The 14955-nt window shown below is 36.2% G+C and overlaps 1 protein-coding gene across 7 annotated transcripts; it reads right to left on the minus strand.

The window, feature by feature from the left end:
- Positions 1-245: 245 nt before the first annotated feature.
- LOC131343210 (uncharacterized) lies at positions 246-5943 on the minus strand. Of its 7 annotated transcripts, none has more exons than XR_009203112.1 (4): positions 5829-5914; positions 5472-5602; positions 2498-2685; positions 262-1901 (listed from the first exon to the last, which is right to left on the minus strand). XR_009203112.1 is itself a non-coding variant. In XM_058374710.1 (2 exons), the coding sequence occupies exon 1, from the start codon at positions 4501-4503 to the stop codon at positions 3223-3225; it is 1281 nt and encodes a 426-aa protein (XP_058230693.1). In that variant the 5' UTR covers positions 4504-5412; the 3' UTR covers positions 246-493; positions 2498-3222. The 7 variants fall into 7 exon arrangements, 2 of the variants coding, with proteins under 2 accessions (XP_058230693.1, XP_058230692.1); XR_009203115.1 differs by having other exon boundaries at positions 5764-5833; XR_009203111.1 differs by lacking the exon at positions 5829-5914 and having other exon boundaries at positions 263-1901; positions 5472-5822.
- Positions 5944-14955: the final 9012 nt, after the last annotated feature.

The raw sequence follows: 14955 nt of genomic DNA on the forward strand, positions 1-14955 counted from the left end.
ACCAACGCATGTTTTTTTTAAAGACTGCAGTGATCTCCAGACTGACACTTCCAGGCATGTTGTTCCTCTGGCCACACCTATTTAGTGATGTCACAATAACTAAATGCATATACACACTAATGAATCTGACAAAAGTAAAGCAGGTATAGGTAATGCCAGAGAAAACAGTGCATTGTAATAGTCCAGAATGTAGTCAAGCAAGAATAAGAAACTGATTAACTGAGATTAGAGCAAATTCTTTATTTCCTTATTAGAATACAGTACAACACAAATGATAGAAACAAATGGGTTTTTTTTTTTCAAAACTTTAATAGAAAAGGGTAAATTGCAAAATAAAAAGTTTTTATATCAAAACCATGATAGAAAGCAAACAAAACAAAACATCAAAACAAAAACAGCTCTCATTGTCCATAACATGTACAATACATGCCACACGGGGACTTGAGAAAGCTTGAGGGATACTCTCTTCAGAAATCTTTCAAACAACAGGTATCTATAAGGAGTACAAGAGAGAAGACAATGATTCTTCAAATGTATTTTGAAAATGAATTTTTGAAATGTGATTTCTTGCCTCCACATAAACTGGAGTTATTTTCAAGTATTTTTCACCATTTTATCAATTCCAATACATGATTTAATAGTGGTTATGCCTGAAAGTGTTCCACTCACAGTAAGATGATTCTATACTTAACCAGTCTTGAGTTTTCTCCATGTTCTCCAATTTCTCTAATTTCTTTTTAGTCACTCCATGTAGATGAACATTAATTGTAACTGGCCCAACAGTAACAATATGTAGTGGACAACTGAAATAATTGCCTTCACCTGGTCTTTATATAAACTTCCACACACATCAGTAATTAAATTTTCACAGTTCAATCAGAATTCTATTTCAGGCTCTAAAATGCCAAGCAAAACTCCAGTTCCACTGAGTTTGAGGCAACCACTTGAATGGCAGTCATTCAAACCCCTCTACATTTGCAGAAAAATGAATACAGTGAGGGAAAAAAGTATTTGATCCCCTGCTGATTTTGTACGTTTGCCCACTGACAGAAATGATCAGTCTGTAATTTTAATGGTCGGTTTATCTGAACAGTGAGAGACAGAATAACAACAAAAAAATCCAGAAAAACACATTTCAGAAAAGTTCTACATTGATTTGCATTTTATTGAGTGAAATAAGTATTTGACCCCTTTGCAGAACATGACTTAGTACTTGGTGCCAAACCCTTGTTGGCAATCACAGACGTCAGAACCTTAATGACTTGGAGAGGATCTGCAAAGAGGAGTGGGCCCAAATTCCTTGAGATGTGAGATGTGTGCAAACCTGGTGGCCAACTACAAGAAATGTCTGACGTCTGTGATTGCCAACAAGGGTTTGGCACCAAGTACTAAGTCATGTTTTGCAAAGGGGTCAAACTGGATTCAGCAATGTGCCTCTTTCCTGGTTTCTTGCACACAGAGAGTATTTCAGCAACTACAATCCTTATAACCTCCGTTCTCTCTGCTGCAGATGGCCTCTGCTTAGTATCTAATAACTTTCTTGTACTTGAGGGCATCTTACTCCAGGGTATGTCAAATATGTAATGCCAGCTATTATTTCCAAAGCCTACAGCTGAGGACCCACTTTCTGAAGTAGAGAATGAGGATGAACCTAGAACTTGGGGCTGGAGTGGTGGGAGTTGGGGCTGGAGTTGGTGGGGCTGGACTTATGAGTGAGGCTGGACTTGGCACAATGGGTGAGGCTAGACGTCTCAAAGCTGAGCTTCCTGTGGCAGTGATTGTCAGAGTGGAAGGACCGCTGGTGCTGGAATCATCTATGTCACTAATAAATGAATCTTCACTAGTGCTTGATTCAATTATACTAGTAGCTACTGAGGAGGAATCATCTGCCACTGTCATCACTGAGGATTAATATAAACAACACAAAGGAACACTCATGTCAGTCTATATAATTCACATATACAGTAAAAAAAAAAAAAATTTCAAAATAGTTGGTTTTCTGTATTAATGATTCATGAAATGTAATGAACAAACACACACTTAGCTTAAGATAAAACACAGTTATAATTTCATGTCTTGAACAAATCCCGTTAAACATTCAAAGTGCTGATTGTTGTCTTTATGATGTGCTCAAAGGCATGAACAGTTATAATTGTGTTTTAGCTTGCACATTACACAAGCATGGAGTGACAGATGACATCTTGAGACTAATACAGAAAACCAAACAGTTCAAAAGGGTCCACATATCTTGCTTGCCACTGTAATTTGGAATGTCTTGCAAGTCAATCTTGTTGTAATCATACCTAACATCATATTTTGACTTTTTTTGCTTTACAGGAACAGTCATGTTACTCAACTAGATGGGATCATGTAGAACAAGTAAAAGCCATGATATCATACATTAAGCCTCTAAAATATGCTATCATGCTGCTTTGAACTTTATACCTCAAATGAATCTGAAACTATACCAGCTACTCAAGGCTATTATTTTACTTACATTTGATACAAGCCATAACTTTTCTTATTTCAATTGGCTTCAAAATTCCGACAAAGTCATCTGCCTCCAAAAACTTCAGGTCCTCAGCTGAACAGACACCAAGGCTTCCACCACTTGCTGTATGACATCTTCTTGGCTAAATCCGTGACTTAGGGATGAGGTTAGGTCGATCACCCATTTATCCATGACTGCAAGGGGGAGATAAAGTAAAGTCATTGTTTAGTGAATATCATACTGTACATTTACACATTACTCAACAATTACCATGTGATACATTTGTTAATACACACCCATCTGCATACGTTCTATACTGAAATTCAACGTCTACCCAAAATAACAGTGAACTTCAACCCATTTATTGATCAACAACACTGTGCTTAAGTGATATGACTTTATGCCCATTCAGACTGTACAGAGGCAATGGGTAGAAATCCAGACAGTCTTCTGCATTTATACAGTGCATATCCCCATCTGCATTTTTGACTTCATAAAGTCCATATTCTGCCAAATACAATGAAGTGAACAGTGTCACCAGAAAGCACACCTCTTTGTCATGTTTGATCAAAATAAGCTCAATTTGACCAAACTTTACTGAGTCATCAGATTCCCATTTTAGGCAGAGAAAAGATCCCTTTTTGTAAAGGGTGCCCTTAAAGTTTACCTCAGTGGACACAGAATCTGATTCTGTAATCATGTGGGCTTCAACTGCATTGCGCACTGCATCACTATACAGGTGAGCATGCTAGAGAGTTGAGTTTTTTGACCTCAGTACTGGTGCAAAAAAAAGAGTTCAAGCTGATGGTGGTTTGGAGTAGTTGGTGCTGGTTTGCAAGAGACTGGCACACATTCTTAAGGTTTTGTATCCTCCTCACACACCTCTTGAAGTATGAATGTTTACTCTCAAACCTCATTGTCCATAGCCGTATTAGGGGGCCAAATTTGAGGATCAATGATGCATAATGGAGAAGATAGTGGTGCTTGGGTTTTAAATGATCAGAAGAAAACAGTGCTTTCCTTGTTTCTAGATATTCAACCACAACAACGTTCAGGTAAGCAATCTGGGCAGTGGTGATTATGGGAGCACACACCAGTTCCACAAGTTCTTTCAAAGTGATCACTAGTTGCCACACTGGGTCATGAGGATCAACTTTGTCGCCAATGATGACAGGCAGAAGTCTAAGGAGACACCAGTTCTCAGCTGCCTGGCCACCTATAGTACTGCCTTTTTCATTCACCGGACAGGGACATGAGTTAGAATCTGAGTCCTTGTAGGCTAACTGTGTTATTCGCCTATTCAGCTGAGTGGATGTGAACCAATGCTTGATCTTTATAAAATAGCGCAGGTAAATCGCTAAGTCATAAGCTACAACTCCCTCAAACAAGTCATGACCTATGCATGGAGGAAGACCTGGCTGACATACATGGAAATAATTCAGAGAGTTGAAGACTGAATCACAATATATTCCTTTGATATCATCCACATCACTTTGCTTCAATAACTGCACTGCTTCATTGTAGGTATCAACTGTGTGTACAGTAAAGCTCTGACTCACATTGTCTATTTGGTCTCTTTGTACCTCACAGTACCTACAGAAGTACTTTGAGGTGCTGAAATTCTGTGTGTAGCCACCAATGCAGTGTGACCCCAAGTTGTCACCTACAATAGATATTATTGTTGCTCGAACCACATGACCAGAAGTGTTCACAATACCATGTTCTTCAAGCTGTCTCAGGTCTGACAACATTCTAGAAAACACTTTGTCCTGACCAAAGGATTTAAAGTATTTCTCTTTGCACAACAGCACTAACTGCATATTGTCAATACTGGAACGATGGAATGGCTCAACGTCAGCAAGTGTAAAGTATACTCCAATAATCTTATGTTTCTTCCTTGCTGACCCAGGTGGGTTGACAACTTCAAAAGCATCCTGATACGTGATCAGTTTGCAAAAATAGCTCACTGGATTTGAAGATTGAGCCATCGCAAATATCTCTGAAGATGCCATCAGAAACTAGACGATTTTGAGGCTTAACACACTCTTGCCACACCACAGGATCTTTTAGAATAGCTCTTAAGGTGTCAGGAAGAGGTATGTATTGTGCATAACAGTCCCTTCTTTGTTCACTGGTGCCCAGGTAGACATTTTGTGGATGTACATATACATAATACAGCCTTCTCTTATAATTAGCGGACAGATGAGAGCTACATGCAGCATGCAAATCACTTTCCTGAAGACTCTGAAAAACTGAATCAATCTCTGTATCAGACATGTTAGCATTCACTCTAAGTGTCTCTTTAATCTTGTCTTTTGTATACTGATGACAAATGTCATTCAAGCCATTTATCTCTTCAGCAATCATTTGAATAGTCGATGATGGAACAAGATATTTTGCCTGGAGTTGCATGTAAAACATGCACAGATTTCTCATGTACAAAGACCTGATATCAATGTCTTCTGTAACCTGAGGCTGATTTTCACTTTCGTGCATTTCAGTTTCATTGGTTTCAATTTGAGAAGACAGATGGCTCAGAGAATGTGACTGAAAGATTTACATCAGTTTGGTGTCTATGTCTTCTTGAAACATGGGATGTAAATGATGACTTGACATTAAACACCTTGCTACAATTGCTGAATGGGCAATAAACTAACTCATGCTTACTCAAATGTACCTTGAGGTGTGCAAGAAGCTCACTCAGAGTTATGCATTGCTTCTTACAATTAACATCATTACATACAAATGACATCTGTGTGTCAACTGTGAAACAGGGCTGTTGTGGGAACGATAGACATGAGCTTTTAAAGCAGTGTACTTTGTGAATTTTTGTTTGCGCTCTGAAAAGCAACATGGAAATAAACTTGTCTCATGTCTATGCAGAATCTGATGATTAACATAGCTTTTTATACTTTTCAGGGACATACCACATGAGCGGCATGTAAACTTTTGCATAACATATGCCATTATCGCGGATCACATGTTCAGTCTAAATTTGCACGTGTGAGATGTAACATATCAACGTCTGTGGCTGTCGTCGTCAAAGACAAGAAAAAGTGTGGAAGTAGCTTCCACAACTGTCGGAAAAATGGAGGAGTTTAATATCCTCACCTGCAGGGGAAAAAAAGAGAGAAAAAACAGCATATGTAATTGTCCTCAGTTAAAATAATAAATTAAATATGAGGCACGACAAGAAATGACTGATTATTACGTAAAAAGGTTCATCATCCTCACCTATAGGGAAAAAAAACTGTTTACTCTCAACTACTCACCTGACACACATGGCCAAAATATGCTGGTTACTTAGATATATAAGTACCGATGATATATTTCTTACCTTCGTCTCCACTTGTGAAAATCCTGAATAATGTGGAACGAGTAGAAACACCTAGCTGGTCAAAGGTAAAACTGTGGTCACGCCCTTGATCATGCGCCGTGTGCGTGTTTTGGCCTGAAAACGCGGGGGGAGGGAAGGGGGAAGGGGGAAGGGTGAAGGCGGAGTCAATGTTTATTGACTTCGAATAATGCTGAAAATAAAATGTTGACGGTGGGTGAACATTAATAAATTACAATGCAAAGTATGTCGTTTAAAGTGTATTTATATAGCTCTTTGAGGCCCCTGAGGATATTTTGTTACCTGTTGTGTATTGCTTTGAGAAAGCAGCCATTTGTGTTGTGTTTTATATGCATTTATTTTTCATTTATTTATTTATTATTATTATTATTATTATTATTATTATTATTATTATTATTATTATTATTATTATTATTTAATCATATCATCAGTCATAATCATTAGGCATTTATGTAATTTATTATTTAATTATTTGTTATTTGCATTGTTTTTATATTTATTTCTGTTTCATTATTTTCCTTTTTTTATTGGTATAATCACATGATTGTGTGTTTTGTATTAGACAACTCTAGTTGTTCTTGTGTTGTTCATCTGATTTATCTGATGTGGTGAATTGATTTGATCTAACACTTTAAACAACAGTGGATCCAAATTTACTTTTTACAGAGAAAATTGTGAATAGACATGAGAAAAGCACACATCTTTACACATTCCCCAAGAAAAGCACCTACACATTTTTACAAACACACTAGTGTTAACATTAAGATATGACCATCTTAAAGTATGGTATCTGGTATCTGATCTCTGATAACAATGTATTTATAAATAATATGGTCATTCAAATGCTTGAGAAAGTGCATGAAAGAGAAACATACAGTGTCTTTGCTTAAATCAATAACTAATCCACATTACAGTGTATCTAGTTACTTTATACAGTGAAAAGTTCCATTTCAGTTTACAAATTCCCATCGGCTACTAATGGGCTAACCAGTGAAATCAACACCTCCAAGACCAGTCGTTCTCAGTTTCAGTCCTGGGGACCCATGTTCTCCACATGTTGTATGACTCTTATCTGACACATTCAGTTCAGTTTATTCAGAAAATATTAAAAATATTCCTCTTGTTATTGGGAGATACAAGGTTCTGTACTAAACATTGGCGAAAGCATAACGTCAAATTGGATTGTGTGCCTTGATAAGCAATTACATTACAACCTTGACATAATTGAATTTCAAAATGGTGGTCAGTCACTGTTTATGGATACCATATGAATGAGAAGTGCCATTAACTGAATCCCACCTGTTGGAAAAAATCTGTGCCTTCTCTTATAAGAGCTTTTTTTTCAGTGTAAACTCTAAAAATAGTTCAATCAAAAACTACTGTTTAGTGTAAAACAAGTAGCATTAGTTATGCTTTTTGGCAGGCTTGCCTAGCCACTGTCAATCAGGTGTGTTAAATAAAGGAGACATGCCAAATGTGCAGAGCAGGTGGTCCCCAGAACTGGAACTGAGAACCATTGCCTTAGAGTACTCATGTGGTACTCATATGGAATTATGGGGACAGACACCAGATAACACACAACACAGTAAAGAGGAAAACACCACAGATTTGTGCACTTATTTAACAAACCCAGTAACTGAACTGAGTGGCTTCCCTGGACCAGGATTACTGACCACTGTTTTTAAACAGATTTGTTAAAATAAAAGAACTAAACATTTATCCTTTCAAAATAAGTCATTTGTTCTATAGTTGTAACGTCACCACGCTATTGGCTGTCTCTACACCTCGAACATGATTGGTTTATCTTATTGTCATACAGGAATCTGGCCAATGACATTCGAGCATGCCTTTTCCTGGAGAACTTTTAAAATACGACGGTTGGAGTCAGAGTCTGCTGCATTTGCATTTTGAGCGATTCGTGGCTTTCAGGATGTCAATGGAGAAAGAAAAAAGGAATATGGACAGATACTCTATCAGCGGATATACCGTAACCTGCAGAAGGAAATTTACCTTTTTATTTCATATATTATTTGTCTGCTACACTTACTGCTACACCAAGATGTGTTAAAGAGGGCACATATACCAGCTAATGTTAGTGTGTTGCTAGTATGGGTTAATACTGTCAGCTATGTTTTAGATGAAACGAACTCATAAAAAGTAAAGGAGCTTTTAATGAGTTAACTTCACACCGCACAGACGATCGCCAACAAAAACTAACAAATTAAAAGAATTAAAAGAGTCTGTGGTTGAAGCCGTGGTTGCTGTGACTATTTGAATGTATGCAGACTGTTTAAATACCAATTCTATTTGAACCAGAAAATTTATTGGTGGATTCATGGATCAAACACCAGTTGGACATGTGCATTCAGAAGGGTAGAGAAGGTCAAATTAAGTTCATCTGTAAAGGTTATAGTGTATTTTAGGTGCATCCAAAAGCCCAATATCCTTAACTTTGTGTGTGTATGTATGTGTATAACTTTGAGTTTATGAATGAAGTTCATTCACACTGTAGGGTTTTTTATTTTCCCCAAGGCCAAAGCTTTTCATTTAATGTGCAATGTCCGTTTTTGTTTCTCCAGATATGTTTTGGAAACTGATGCTTATGTTAAATCATAAATTATTGAACAATAAATTGCTAAATTTATGAAATTCTGTTATTTTGATAGTTTTATTGTTCATGTTACACATTATATTGAAAAAAAAGCAGTCTAAAAATACTAAAAATTACAGCAAAAGTAGTTATACATACCATCACAGCAGTGAAAAATCTCAACTGTAGTTAATTTAGTGAATTGAATTTAACAACTAATGCTTCATTTACTGTCACATGTATGTATAGCAGTACAAGTTAGCAGTTGCTCTTGTAATTTCACTCACAAACTTAAACATTGCTACTGTAAATTTACAGAGATGGCTATAAGCATGTAAAGTGATTTTACAGGATATATAGTGCTATATTTTTACAGCAAACTTGTAATTATTGATTTATAGTGCTCTTGTAAATTTACAGAAATGGCTGTTAAAAAAACTAATGATTTTACAGCATATATATACAGTAGTGTGCTGTATTTTTTATTAAAATAATTTTATTTTCGTAATTATTGATTTACAGTGCTCTTGTAAATTAACAATCTTGCTGGCAACCAAAGTTGCCAGTAAGTTACTGTAAATTTTACAGTAAATTTTTTTACAGTGTGTGTAGTTGTAACTTGCTTCTTGTAACAGATACTATATTGGTTATAATCATAATGGTGTCCAATGTGATGTGAAAGAGGTGGGCAGGCAGGTAAAGGGTGAACAGACAAGCAGGTGCAAGCAGGACAGGCAAAATCGCCTCAAAGTTTTCCTCAAGTTCCTCAAAATTCCAAAAGGATTAAAAAGAAAACCTCCTGGATATAATGCTATTCAATATAATAATAGCAAATTAATGAGAGATAGATTAAGTAAAATAGAAACTGAAGTAGTGCAAAACTGTTTGGTTACCAACATGTTCCATTCTCTCTTTAAGTTCATGGAAGACCCCATACTGAATCATCAGGCAACCTGGACAAATGTCAAAAAAGTCTCAAGAAAAAACTCTGGTTACACTAATATTTTTTATAATATTTCAGCTTTTTAAAAACTATCAACCCAAGCTTCTGGCTGTCATGTTCACAAGATATTTGGGTCTATCTTGACATAAGGTCTCTTGTAAAGCCTGCTATGATGATCACAAAGAATTGAGCTTCACAATGCCCTTGGATTAAACTCATGATGGTTGTACCTTTTGACCTTCAGCATATTGTCTACTCACTCTATGGCAAGCCTAAACAAATTTGTCAAAATATAAAAGATTGCTTTCACTTGTTATCCTGTGTGTCCTCCTCTACTGAGTCTTTCATTTTGTTGTCATCATTGATAATGATTCTGGTATTTTGGAATTGTGCTGGCTCTAACCTGTATATTAGTGTTGTGATGAGGAAGCTGTCAGAGTAACGATGATACAACTACTTTGTTTTTCACCGATATGGGTGCACATATGCATAAACTATTTTGCCTGCTTGCCACTAATAGCATTATATAAGTTGCACCATGTTTGAGATGATAAAAAAACAATAATAACTTATAGTCCAGAAAATACAAGCATGTTTTACAGATGTGAACTATAGGAATAGTTTACACAACAATAAAAACTCTGTCATAATTTACCTGAAAATTTACTTTGTCATTACAAACCTGTATGACCCTCTTCTGTGGAGCTAATAGTAGGTTTTGATAAATGTGTAAGTGTTTTTGTACACTGAAACATTTTGGTTGCTAAAATTATTTAGAATATCTTTTGTTTCACAGAGAAAAAGAATTTCCATTTTTATGTGAATTTTAATTTTATGACTAAGTATGACATCAGATGTGTTCTGACAATCTGGATCCAAAATTCTTGGCTTATATCACGTCAGAAGGATCTAACAACATTTATTAACTAGCGCTCTCAAAACTTGAGTGCTCTTTCTTCACATAGCATAATATCTAATGTCAAATGTTGTTAAAGACAAAGTAAATGAAAGAATTTGAAGGACTTCAGTGAATTCCAGATGCACCAAAGATCCAGCTGATAGGAAATTTAGAAGAGGATTGTTCTTTATCTGCTGTATCTGTCACTTCTGGAGCAGAGTCATTGACCTTTTGTTGTATGTTATGATTTTACTTATTAATGCAATTAGTTATATAGTTATAGTTATAATAAATTTAAAGGGATAATTCAGCGAAAAATCAAGCTTCTGTCTTCATTTACTCACCCTCATTTCGTTTCAGAATTGTAAGACTTTTGTTCCTCTTCAGAAAAAACTGAAGGTATTATTAATTAAATCTGAGAGATTTCTGTGCCTTCACTGACAGTCTGTGCAACTACCATTCTGTCACTTCAAAAAGTTCATAAAGAGATTGTAAAACAAATCCATCCAAATTTTCTGAAGAGACTCAATCGCTTTATATGATGAACAGATTGAATTTAAGCTTTTATTCATGTATTTGTATTGATCAGCACACACATCAGTTACGGCAAATGGAAGCTCAAGCATGCTTGCTTGAACTGTGGAATGCGGTTCATTCTCATGTGTTACACAGCAAGTTAGAATCAAATCTGTTCATCATATAAAGTGATTGAATTTCTTCAGGAAATTTGGACTAAACCACTTGATTAATATAGTTTAGTTTTACAATCTCATTATGAAAGTTGTAGGAGGAACAGAATATTTTCATTTGTGTTATGAAAATTAACAAAAGGGTGAGTAAATGACTCCTGATGATTCTTCATTTAGGTGGACCGTCTAGCTGCGTGGTGCGCTGGCAACAACCTGCTGCTCAACACTGCAAACACCAAGGAGCTCATGGTGGACTTCAGGAAGGAGAAAGGTGACACACACACCTATTCATCTCAATGGAGAGGTGGTGGACCATGTCACTAGCTTCAAATTCCTGGGTATCCACATCTCCAAGGATCTCTCCTGGACTACCAACAGCTCCAGTCTGGTCAAGAAGGCTCACCAGCGCCTCTTCTTCCTGAGGGCTCTGAGGAAGAACCATCTCTCTTCAGACATCCTGGTGAACTTCTACCGTTGCACCATCGAGAGCATCCTGACCGGCTGTATCACTGTCTGGTATGGAACTGCACTGTGTCAGCCTGGAAAGCGCTGCAGAGGGTGGTGAAAACTGCACAACGCATCGTAGGAGTTCCACTTCCTAAGATCGAGGACATTTACAGGAAGTGTTGTCTCACCAGAGCACACAAAATCATAAAGGACTTTTATCACCCTGCCAGTAGACTCTTTGCCCTCCTGCCTTCTGGGAGGCGCTACAGGAGCCTCCGGACCAAGACTAGCAGGTTTAGGAACAGCTTTTTCCCCACAGCTGTTTCTTTGCTGAACTCTGCCTCCACCCGATCACACACACATTGACTGAACACATTATTATCAGTGTATATAACCTTTTTCTGTATATAACCCTTTCTGTGTACAGTTTATATATACAAATTATTTATCTTAGTATACAATATCTTCCTCATTGCACACATCTAAATCATTGCACTCATTGAACATAACTCCTCTGTATACTGTTTACATATTTAATTATTATCATGGTATACAACACCTTCTTTATTGCACCACTATAATCACTTGCTCATTTGCACTCATTGTATTTACCTCCCACTGTATACTGTTATATACTGTTATATATGCAAATTATTTATTGTTATATACTTATTATATATGCTAATTATTTGCACTGCAAAATGCACTTCTGGTTAGATGCTAACTGTAGTTGCCTTGTACCCACATGTGCAGTGACAATAAAGTTGAATCTAATCTAATCTAATTTTTGGGTGAATTAACCCTTTAAGAGACAATGTAATATTTATCCACACATTTTATCAGAGCTACACAGTCCCCAGAAGTCAGTAGAATATTGTGGAAAACAATACAAAATTAATAGAAAAAACAAGCTAAAAAACAGCAAACATCACCAATTGTTCCTTTCTCCACTCGTTTCAGAGGTGAAATCATGATTTCATGAGACTTGGAGAACTGCCATTATTAGTTTTTCAATTCATCCTGGGGGCTTTGAAGAACTGTTTGTGAAAAATTCTTGCAGATCTTGTATCGAGATTTCTTGTATCTTGTACATGCATCAGTTTTGTATTTCTTCAGTATGTTTTAGCTGAAAATGTTTCACAGATATCCTAAAGCTTATATTTTATGATCATTTTTTTTAATCAGTACAGTGAATAATAAGTGTTAAATAAATTTCATGTTCACTGGTACTGTAATTTTTTTAATGAATTTATTTGTCTTTAAAAATAAAACTGTTTAATTTACAATTTTGAGCATGTCTTGACATTTTATTGAAGATGTTGATTCTTAATAATAAAAGAAAAAAAATATTAAAATTACAGTGTTTCTCTGCAAAATATTTAATGCTGTCACTTTATTGAAGGTAGTGGTTCATAATAATAAAGGAAACATCTGTAAAATTACAGTGTTTTTCTGTAAAATACTTAATAAAAATGTATGTAAAATGATTGTTTTTGCACTTTATTTGAACGGACGTATTTTACTTTAATTTTATGGTTTTTGTTTGGCTGCCAGTGATTTGACCGTCTTTTGACCGAGATTTTTTTTTACAGTGTCTGTTTATCCCTCAATCATTTTTTTAAATCCTGGGACTCTGTTATTTCTACTTATATTTGGAATGGTAAGCATCCTCATTTGCGTAAAACATACCTTCAAAGGTCTAGACGAGATGGTGGTATGTCTTTGCCTAATGTTTTATTACTGGGCAGCTAACATACGAAATACACTGTATTGACAGCATTACCACCTTCTACCTAATAAACCACCCTGGGTGGACATGGAAGTACATGCCCATAAGCAAATTTCCCTTCCAGCACTTCTAGCAACTTACACCTCTGTCGAGTGCCCAGTGGTTAAACGCTCGTTGAGGATATGGACCCAGTTTAGGAAATCATTTGGTTTTAAGGATCTTCCTCTTCTTAGCCCCGTTGCCCGTAATCACCTCTTCTTGCCTTCAATGCAGAATGGGTCGTTTAGGAGATGGTCAGACAAGGGGATAAAATGCTTCAAAGATTTATTTATTTATAATTTATTTGCTTCTTTCGAACAGTTAGTGTCTCACTTTGGTCTTATTAAATCTGATTTCTTTAGAGTCCTGCAAGTAAGCGATTATGTTAAGTCACTTCTTTTGGATTTTCCTGTGATGCCTCCTGAAAATCCTATAGATAGTTACCTTTCATGTAATATACTAGCTAAGGGCTCAATTTCCATTATTTACAATTTAATGAATAATCAGGCATCTTCCTCGTTAGATAACATTAAGAGAGCTTGGGAGGAAGACCTTGGCTTGGAACTGTGTTCTTAGGCAGGTTCATTCCTCGTCTATGTGGCTCAGCACTCTCTCATTCACTTCAAAGTAGTACACACAGCTCATACAGCCAAAGTTAAATTAGCCCAAATGTTTCCAGGTACTAGCTCCTCGTGCAATAGATGTCAGTGTGCTGAGGGTACTTTAATCCATATGTTCTGGACACGTCCAAAATTAGAGTGTTATTGGCGATCGATATTTAACACACTCTGTGGTTCTTCAACACAGATTAGAGCCAGAAATTCTAGAGGCATTATTTGGAGTTGCTCCAGGGGAGGAATGGCTGTCAGCATCAGTGCGCAAAACCCTTGCCTTTTCTTCTCTGCTGGCACATAGAGCCATCCTATTAAAATGGAAGGATCCCCTCCCACCCACACATATTCAATAGATCAGAGAAATGACGTCTTGTCTCTACCTTGAAAAGATTAGGTACTCATTAAGAGGATCTGAAAAAAACTTCTTTAAGATGTGGCACCCTTTCATTGATTATGTTGACCATTTTAGATAATTATTATTTGAACTCCTTCTTCCTTCTTTTAATGAATTAATATTATTTTTATTTCATTTTACTTACTTATTTTCATTATTTGATTTATTTATTTATTTATTTATTTATTTATTTATTTATTTATTTATTTATTTTCTCTAACAAGATCTGTAATTCTTATCGGATTTAATGAACAGCATGAGCGCTACTCTAGGGTTTTGTTGGTGAGGGCTGGGGGTTTGTTAAATGTTTTGTATATGTATATTGAAATTCAATAAAAATCTTAAAATCAAAAAACATCCCAACATTTCCAGAATTCGGGTTGTAGTTCAATGACAAGAGGAACAAAGTCACCGAAAGTCCACATGAGAAATGTAACTATAAGTGGATAAAAGCAGCCTGAGTCTCTCTTTAAGTATTTAAGAGAATTTGCTATAAGAGGAATTTTTCATGAAGAGCTCAGAAGGTCTGAGAGCATTACAGCAAGGATTAAACTTTTCAGTGTGGAACATTTCCTGTATGTCATTAACATAAAGCTGTGTGTCAGTGTGCTGTGTTTCACCCTGAAGCTTCACCACAGCTTCCATGAACATCCATGATGGTTAACAGAATAAGAGATTCTGAGTTTTACCTCTGAAATCTTAATTTAACCCGTGCACTCAGTGTGAAGGGAACTACTCTATTAACTTCAATCCACTCACTCATAAT

The sequence above is a fragment of the Hemibagrus wyckioides genome, linkage group LG22 (assembly GCF_019097595.1).
Source record: "Hemibagrus wyckioides isolate EC202008001 linkage group LG22, SWU_Hwy_1.0, whole genome shotgun sequence".
Lineage (NCBI taxonomy): Eukaryota > Metazoa > Chordata > Actinopteri > Siluriformes > Bagridae > Hemibagrus > Hemibagrus wyckioides.

Excerpts from the sequence above, each read along its gene's own strand:
- LOC131343210 (XM_058374710.1), bottom strand. The coding sequence starts at position 4,503 with ATGGCATCTTCAGAGATATTTGCGATGGCTCAATCTTCAAATCCAGTG.